Source organism: Gymnodraco acuticeps, unplaced genomic scaffold (genome assembly GCF_902827175.1).
Source record: "Gymnodraco acuticeps unplaced genomic scaffold, fGymAcu1.1, whole genome shotgun sequence".
NCBI lineage: Eukaryota > Metazoa > Chordata > Actinopteri > Perciformes > Bathydraconidae > Gymnodraco > Gymnodraco acuticeps.
The window spans coordinates 2,072,293-2,081,742 of NW_022990125.1; the positions used below are offsets into that span (position 1 = coordinate 2,072,293).

The window sequence follows — 9,450 nt, forward strand, 5'->3', positions numbered from 1 at the left end:
CAGTTTTACTGCAAACATTTTTTTTACTTGCAAAATTATCTTTTAAATTGACAAACATCATATGTGTAATTCGTGGCACAATTCAAACGGGATCGAAAGATAATTGTTCTCTCGCCATTGACTTCAATACATAATTTTTCCAAAATAAGGTCCCATGGAGGTCCACCGGAAAGGGAGGGACTTCGGCTCTCTATTCAGCTGTTTCTGCACCAATTTTTTAAACTGAGTTGGAAAGAATGGAAGAAGAGATGGAAATCTCAAGGGAATATTTTAACAACGGATATACATATGATGTGATCTTCGACATGCTGTCAACCACATCAACATGGAAAAACTCTTCAGACTTGAAAACTCTTCATGCGACTTCAACTACTAACTGTTCCTTCATAGTTTCACTCAAAAACCTCATTCCAACTTCAAAATGTTGCACATCTTTCTGACATTATTCGTGTAACACAACTTTTCAATCTGATTCATACTTTTAGAGATACTAAACATTGTTCAGACCTTGGTAAAGTGGCCTTCTTCAGATTTTAGAGTGGAGGACAGATTTAATTTTGCCTTCATATTTTCTTTTAAACCTGCCATAATTCCCAAATCCTACATTCCTGAGACATACTTTTTCAGGACAAACGTAGGAAAACATCTCGTAGCTTGAGAAATTAAACAAAATTAAGCAAAAATAATTAAACAAAATGCCTCTTGAGGGCATGAAGTGACAAAAACGTTCAACATGTCTCCATTGTAAGTTCAGCCTCATCTTTCCCCACCACAGCAGCCGCACACCTTTAGTTAATCTGCCAAAAAGGCCACATTATTAACCCGAAAGTACACAAAAAGTACACTTCAGATGCTCAAGTTTCTTGACATGCTTCACGCTTTGAAATTTCACCGATATCTGTTACGGTTCTTCAACAAAACGTTCACAAGTAAGAGGTTTATCTCTCATTCAGAACAATGAAAATGCTCTCCTCTCACTGATTACTGCACATCACCATGGAAACCTTTGATCTCTGGACACGTTTTAGCTCAAATATAAACACCTGTGTCATGGAACACGATGATGTCATAACTCCAACTGACATGCTCAGAGCAGCAGATTTCAGATAATGGTTAACACAGCTCTACATCAAATCTGATGTTATGTAATATGGTGTTACTATGGCATATCCCTCACCATAAAACAGCAGCAGACTTCAGATAATGGTTAACGGTCCAGCCCTCAACAGCTCTACGTCAATTATGGCATGTCTTCATATGCCGTTTCCATGGAAACGAATCCCTCGCCATAAAAGACGATGTCGCTATAACTCCTATGAAAATGTTCAAAAAGTACTCAAACTTCACATGTGTGCTAACAGTCCAGCCGTGAAGACATCTACAGGACAGTTTTGAGATTTCTTCAATTGCCGTTGCCATGGCAACACAATGCTCACCATCAAACACGGTTTTCTCATAACTTCAGTGAAAATGCTCCAAACGGCCCAAAACTTCACAGGTTTCGTAACGATGCAGCCATCAGCGCATCTAAGCGTATTATGGGATGTCATCAAATGCCGTTGGCATGGCAACAGATCATTCGCCATCAAGTTAGTTCGAAAGTTTGCAGTTCAAATATTCTGCTGCTTTTCCAAGCCTTTTTACTTTCTTTCCTTCTCTCATCACACATTCAAGCCCCCAGTTTTCATGTATCATTTCAATCTAAATTCTTCACTTTCTTCTTACACATTACATTTCAGCATAGCAGTTTAGCATCAGCTTTTCAGCATAAAGCATTTGTATGGAGTCAGATTTGGGTCAATATTCTCGCGCGTAAAACAAGCTACTCACGAGCGGAAAATGTGCTTTTACACGCGCATAAAATGACCCTCGCGCGCAGATTAAACCCCCGCGAGCGGCTCTGAGACAGCCCTCTTGCTTGCTCGCGGGAGTGTCAGCCTCGCGGAGTCTGTCTACGCGCGCGTGAAAAGTTTCTGGCACTTTGGTAAAGTTGTCCATAAAAAACTATTATATTCGTAAAGTGTACAGCTAATATATATATATATATATATGATTCTGTTTTCTTCAAGGTTGTGTCTTCCTGGTCGAATGTACTTATTGTAAGTCGCTTTGGATACAAGCGTCAGCTAAATGCAATGTAATGTAATGTAATATACATTAATTTGATATAAAACAATATATTTTTCAGTGGGCTGTGTCCGTCGAAAACTGCTAGCTACTGTCTGCTGTACGCACCTAGATTTTGCTGCCGTCACTGCTCGGCTCTTGGCAGTTCAGGCATTTATCAAACCTGGCAACCCCGGGTTTCCTGGCAGCTGTCAATCAAAGTCCAGTGGCTCCGCCCCAAAGTGCCAGAAACTTTTCACGCGCGCGTAGACAGACTCCGCGAGGCTGACACTCCCGCGAGCAAGCAAGAGGGCTGTCTCAGAGCCGCTCGCGGGGGTTTAATCTGCGCGCGAAGGTCATTTTATGCGCGTGTAAAAGCACATTTTCCGCTCGTGAGTAGCTTGTTTTACGCGCGAGAATATTGACCCAAATCTGACTCCATAATTCCCACCAGCAATTTCTTCAGGAATTGCATTCTCTAGTTCAAATTTGATATTAGAATATACATCTTATTTTCATAAACGAGAACTACAGTCTAATTTTGTGATAAAAGTCCACTTTGATTAAATACTTACCAGAAAAAGGAATGTGGTTATCAGTCTGTGGTAAAATACAGAAGTACAGCTCTGTTTGAGTTGGTTCTTGGTACTCTCCAGTATCAAGTAGCAAGTATTCTCTGTTCCTGATTCCGGGTTATCACAAACTGGTGCATAAACACATTCTATCAGTCTGCTTTGGCCCAAATTGTCCAAATGAAAATATATATTTTTGAATGCAGCCTGACTGCTTATGTATCTTTTTTTAATGAACATCTGAAAGTAAAATTCAGAATCAATTCATATCATATTCAGGCGTCACCTCTGTAGGTAACTATTGTAAATCATCTTTGGAGTAGAACACTTAAATTAAGCAGACCCATAAACCGATGCGATGCATCCTCTTGTGACTAAATTGCATGTTTGTTTATATGGGGTATTATATCACTTTAGTCAGGGTTGGGAGGGTTACTTTAAAAATGTAATCCGTAGTAACATTAAAAAAACAAAACAACGAGTGACCTAATCTAAGTATCAACATATAAAGTAATGTAACCTGATTGCTTTCCGATACTTTTGGATGACCTCAATATCAAATGCAATGCAAATTATAAACAACAACAAAATAAATATCAATAAAAAATGTTTTACTTAAGTGTATGTCAATAAGTGTATGTCAGAATGTAACCTTAGAAAAGAAGAAACCAAAATATTTCACAACAAAAATGTAGTTAGAGTAATAGTTTACAAATGCTGCTAAAGCTTAATACATTTATAATCAAACATCATTTCTGACTCTTACAGTATACTGTATGTCTATATGTTTACGTACACATCCAATGGTAATTGCATGTATTGTTACCAAAGTCAATGCAATACAGTTATTCCATGATGTCAATGTGGATTTAGTTTTCTTGATAGATCAGTAAAAATAAAGACCCTCAGAAGGAAACTCCAAACTCATTTAGCAGAAACCCCCCTAAAAAATTAAGATGCCACCATTTTTACATTTGTATGTGTCAAGACAGGAAAGATGTGACATGCTTCCTTGTTTTCTACTGTATAAAGCCAGACTCCAGCACATTGACCCACAGAGCACTCTCACATCACTGTCACATCACTCTCACATCCTCATCGGTGCTGAAAGATCAAACAACCGCCAAGATGATGACTAAAGCCACGCTCCTCCTGTCCGCTCTGATGCTCTGCTGCTGCATCGCCTCTCTGCAAGGTAACACATTTTTGTTGTTGTTGTAAGTGTTCTTAACTGTGTAATCCAGTATGTTGGAATGCTTCCTCTTACTATGATTTTTTTTTGTAATTTGTGCATCCTAATTTAGCCAAACACTAAGCTGCCATCTGCATCTAATGATAGTTTACCTATATTGAAGCTGTACATTTTTAAGAACTTTATGTTGCTCTAATTTAAGACTATCATGCTATAACACCAATTTCATTTTGATGATTTGCTATAGGCAGGCAATTTGACAAAAACACAATAATTATGTTTCTATGAGGATGGTTTCATTGTTTTATTTATTTTCTATTTTTGATTTATTGTTCCTTTTCATTTAGAGTATGTTTATTATCTTGTTTTCTTTGACCACATTTCATACTTTCCACTATTCTCAGTTATTAGCCAAGTTAACAGTGTTACAATCTGTTATGTGTTAGAGTACACTCCTGACACTGGAAACAATCATAACTCACGGTTCAGTTACTTTAAACCTTGCTCTTTGCTTTTCCTGGAGCTTTCAACTTCACCTTGGGCTTTTTTCTCAGCCGAATTTGAGTAATTCCTTTTATCAAATGAAAAGTGAACCTGAGCAAACTTTGTCCTCTCAGGAAGAAAGTGAGATGCTGTTCAAAGCTCTAGAAAGATCTACCAACAAGAAGTGCCTTGAGTTTGAGCTTTTGTGTCAAAAACTATTTCCAAGGTTGAGAATGACATTGACCATTAACATCATTTGTGTTTCAACAGTAAAACCAAACGTTTAAAAAAGTGAATGAAGCAGTATTCACATTTCATTCAGATTTTCAGAGGTTTCTCAGGGGTAAAACTTGTGTTCCATCTCACAGCTTTTCCGAGGCAGCGCTGTATGTGCAACCGGACCATCTCTTCACCTATGCCTGTCCGAGTCATCAAGAGAATCGAGGTGATTCCCATTTCAGGACTCTGCCGACGGACTGAAATCATGTGAGTAGTCAAGATTAATTTCCAAAACTGCGGAAACTTATTTATGGTAAAACAGGTGCAAATATATTTTATATTTCTGATTGATTATGAAAAAAAGACTCCAGAGTTCAACTTTTTGTTTACATCACACAAATACTGTTATAGAAGCCAAACAGCAGTGTTGGATAAATCGAGTAAGCTGTTTTTTAACAAGCATATACAGTCCTTTAAGTAAGTATTTGTATTGCAACATAAAAAATACAACCTTTGGAGAGAGTCAGGATGAAAAACGAAAGCGTGCAACTTCAAAATAAACATCTACAGCACCGTACCACTTCAGGAAAGGTACTGCATTTACCACTTTTGTTTAACTGAGACTTCTGCATCTGCATTCTGCTTCACCGAACGGGAGCAACATCCAAATACCTACTAGTAAACTCTTATCTTCTCTCCTGTCAATAATAAAAGTCCAACTCCTCCTCCTCTCCGCAGAGTCACCAGAAGGAACGGCTCTCAAGTTTGTGTGAACCCAGCGGCGAACTGGGTCTACGTACTGATCAGCAATCTGAAAAGGTAATGATAGGCTTATTTTAATTAATGACTGCAAAAAAAACAATTACAATATCTACAGTATAAACACAATAGTACTTTTTTCCATTGTAAACTGATATCTCTGAATTTTGGACTGTAGATTGGTAGAAATCCATTAGACAAGTTTCTGACATTTAATAGACAAACAATTATGCTACAGTAAAGTGTCAGTTTACAGTGTATGGTAATGTTTATGGAGATGTGTTTTCTTTTGTTTTTCTTCCTTAAATGTATAATACATTCTATACAAAAATCTACAAATGTTGTTTTTTTGGAAACAGAAGATCTTCAACTCCCTGAATGATTCTTCAGCTCACTGTTGACAGCTTTCTAATCCTGGTTTAGCTTTACATGTCAACAGAGAAATGGACAAATGTTTGTGATTGAGAGGCATTGTTACCTTTTTTCTGTCTTTATTGACATGGGAATGTGTCTATTGTCTCCCTTTGTCCCTGAAAACAAATACCAACAAATGAAGCCTTTATTTTCTCGGCCCCATGCCATGGCAAAGTGTCTTAACTGATATTTCAATACAAAAATAAACCTGAAAATAAACAAAATAGAGCCCTATTTAATAGGATAATAGTAATAAAAACGTAACTTGTATCATATAACGCTGTATATTTCCCCACTCGGGTATCATGTCCACCCTGATCACAATACAACATTTAGCCACTGGGTTTTATTGCCTTCTGAATAATTGTATTTAGTTATTTTGCTTGTCTTGTTTTAATTACAGTTAAGATGGGAACTCCGGCTCAACCACTGTGTCACCCAACGCTTCCACAAACAACTTCTGATCACAATCTGTGGCAACATGTGACATAACAATGGCTTCAATTAAATGTATCAAGCTGTGAATTAAAATGGGGGGGCTGAGATATGTCCAGCTTTAAAAACTACCTAATGAATCAAATGATTCAACACTTTAATTAAAAATTCTTCTTTTGCCTTTTTCGGAAAATGTCAATAAACAATCTGTCTTACTTATTTCTCAGATGCCTGAAGTACTGACAGTTGATAGTACATCACTTTAACGGGGCTGCTTTACTCCCATGTTATATACATTTTAATATGGATTTCATTATTGCTGTATGGATACTCATTCTAAAATATATAAATGTTGCTATTTCTTTTTTTTAAAGCCATAACTCTGTACTGTGAAGTAATTCTGTGATGGTTTTATTACAAAATCAATAGAATGCAAAGAATGCTTTCCTGTAAATGTGAATACACAATGATGCTGGGCTGGTACTGTAACCTGTCATTTTAGTGTTGTGTTATCATTACTTGTCTTCTTATAAAGAATAAAAGAAGAGAAAAAGGCCATGTTTTTTGCCTTTTCTTTTTGTCGGGCTGTGTGGAGGGTTGATACTGCTGTTGGGGTTTTGTATGAACTGAGGTATAACAGCTCACATGTTAAACACAGCTGCAGCCTTTGTAGAAGTCCTCCACTCATTCATGTACAAATCATACAAGTGTGTTTAGAAAAACATTACACTGAATAGCTTTTTTTTAATTAATAAACCCCCCAAAAGTCTCATTGTTCGTTTTCATTTTAATTTGCCGGGGATTTTGTGTTTTTTCCCCCTTGTAAAGCACTTTATAACTTTGTTAAAAGTTGTCCTCTAGTATGTCAATTCAGCAAAACGCAACATATTTTTAAAAGTGTTACTACGGAGAGGATTTCAAATTATATGTAAGCATGAAAAATCCCCAAATTAAGTGAGAAGGTCTTCATAGCAACATGATTAAAGTTCCGACACTCACCAATGATGGAAGGTAACTAAGTTAATTTACTCATGTACTGCATCAATTGAGTATTTTCACATTATGCTACCTTTTTACTCCAATACATTTATTTTTCAGTTGTTGTTACTAGCTAATTATGATATAAGTTTAGCTACCCAGCAGTAAATTAAATAAACCCCACCTTTACAAAGTGCAACACAATAATGCAACAATAATTATGACACAATAATTTAAAGCTCACCAATTATGCTATATTTGAACAATATATCATAGGGCCATATCTATACAAAACATGTCTCTGAAGTGTTTTACTCCACATACCAAACAGATCACCCATTGTAGCCATGCCTCATACCCCTCTATTTCAGCCCTGTTACAAAAGTGCTGATTCTGGGTTGTAGCTTCAAATGTAAACAGGCTGCTGCTGGCCACGCCCCTTTGGGGCGCATGCAAGCGGTGAGCTCTGTGTCGAGAAGAGTGTCTACCGGCAGAAACTCAGCTTAACGCTGCCGTGATTAAACGCCATATTATGTTCCAAACCACATCAAGCATTATTTCTGAAACGGTATGGAGCTCAAACGCTTTTTCTCTTGCGGGTTTACCACAAGGACAGTACCTTTTACATCCATCTTCTTGATACATGTTCTCTCCAGTACAGCGTTAGCTCTGAGTGTTAGCGATGCTTGCTAATGTAAACAAAGACCATATTACTTCCAAAACACTTTGTGCATTGTTTCTGATACAGCACATAGCTTGACATGTTCTTTATTCAGTGTTTACTGCTAGAATAGTGCCATTATATGTATTATATATATAACAACTTGACTCTTAGTCCCTACATCCTGCTGAATACACTGACACACAGCTGCGGTTTCAGCTAGCCACTGTATATGGGGACGATAGGTTGGGACGTGCGGGGGGACGTTGCCAGGAGTTCAATGTAAAGCCAGCCCACATTTTAGTAATGACGTCAAGTTCTCAGCAAATCTGGAACAGCTCCGTTTTTCCTCCGTTTTTAGAGATGTGGGTAAGGAGGAAGAGAGAGAGGGTTGTTTCCTGATACTTTGTGAGTCTCCTTACACACCGGGGACACATATTTATGTATAAAATATTTTTCCATCTCTTCTTCCATCTCTGGTAGCCATTCTTATATTTCAGTTTTACATATGTAATGTAAAGATCACCCTTTTTTTTTAAAGTTGTACTTTCATTAAAAGATATATATCAATTGTGTTTATTTCACCAATTTTTTATATTTGTATCTGTTCATTCATATTCATTCCTTAATGCAGTTGTTATCCTATTTGAAATGAGTGTTGGATTACAATTCCACTTTACATCTTTTACAAGAACACAACATAATTTTTGACCTGCTATAACACTTAACAAATGTTAAAAGGAACTCTACAAAGGATAAGTGTGTATTTTTTGCCAGAGGACACTCGTATAGGCAGGCGAACTGTTACTTCTTTTTGTGAAACTTTTAAACATGTAATTGTCAGACATGACGCACACTCTGGCATTCACAAGAACCAACCCTGCTCAGTCTCAGTTTATCAGCTCTCCCCCGCAAAACTTTCAACCAAACGCTCACTGACTGCTTCCTCTCGTTTGTGGTGGAAGCTGGTTGGATTGAAGAACCAGTGTGGTGAAGAGCTGCTTGTCTGTAGTCGGAGAACAGAAACCAAAAAACGTTGTTACGTGGTTGAAATGTAGTTGTTGAAAACCATTCAGAGAAATACTGTAGCACCTTCAGTGGTGACTGCTGGTGCCTGGGGATCCCAACCACATTTCCACTCACATGATTAAAACAAATCTACTGAAAGTTGCTGATATGGAGCAACTTTGAAAAAGACAGCTTTGCATTTCTTGGAATTGAAAGATGCCAATTGCGAGTTTAAGGAAAGGCAGTGAAAGTTGCTTTGTCAGTCAAATTCTCAGTAAGTAAACTTTTGACATTAAAGTTCACTACTTTTTAATTTGTCGTCATTTTATATTGGCCTCATAGAACTAATTAACCAGAGCATTCACCGATTGTCAGTTATGCAAATGATCAAATATTTACTGAAAATATTCATGATACACCATGTATTTACAAAGTTGTGTGTCATGGTTCAAATTGTGTATACTTTCAGCATTTGTGGTGCTTTAAATGACAGGTTAATAGATGACCAGCACATATTTACACAGCATCCTTTAGGTTCATGTTTCCTGTGATCTTTAACATGTAAAAGCAGATAATGACAACAAAATCTTCATCCAAATGATAAACACTTTTCATCTCATTGG

General features: G+C 37.2%; 1 protein-coding gene across 1 annotated transcript; it reads left to right on the forward strand.

Moving 5' to 3' along the window:
• The first annotated feature begins 3,750 nt into the window (after positions 1–3,750).
• Positions 3,751–6,736, forward strand: LOC117546476 (interleukin-8-like). The gene is made up of 4 exons (XM_034216721.1): positions 3,751–3,873; positions 4,722–4,839; positions 5,311–5,391; positions 6,149–6,736. Exons 1-4 carry the CDS (start codon positions 3,807–3,809, stop codon positions 6,150–6,152), a joined length of 270 nt encoding a protein of 89 aa, XP_034072612.1. The 5' UTR covers positions 3,751–3,806; the 3' UTR covers positions 6,153–6,736.
• The last annotated feature ends 2,714 nt before the right edge of the window (positions 6,737–9,450 follow it).

What these genes read in the sequence shown, in the direction of transcription:
- LOC117546476 (XM_034216721.1), top strand. Translation starts at nt 3,807, where the DNA reads ATGATGACTAAAGCCACGCTCCTCCTGTCCGCTCTGATGCTCTGCTGC. An exon ending in CTGCATCGCCTCTCTGCAAG is followed by an intron (nt 3,874 to 4,721) that starts GTAACACATTTT and finishes TCCATCTCACAG; the next exon opens with CTTTTCCGAGGCAGCGCTGT. An exon ending in TGCCGACGGACTGAAATCAT is followed by an intron (nt 4,840 to 5,310) that starts GTGAGTAGTCAA and finishes TCCTCTCCGCAG; the next exon opens with AGTCACCAGAAGGAACGGCT.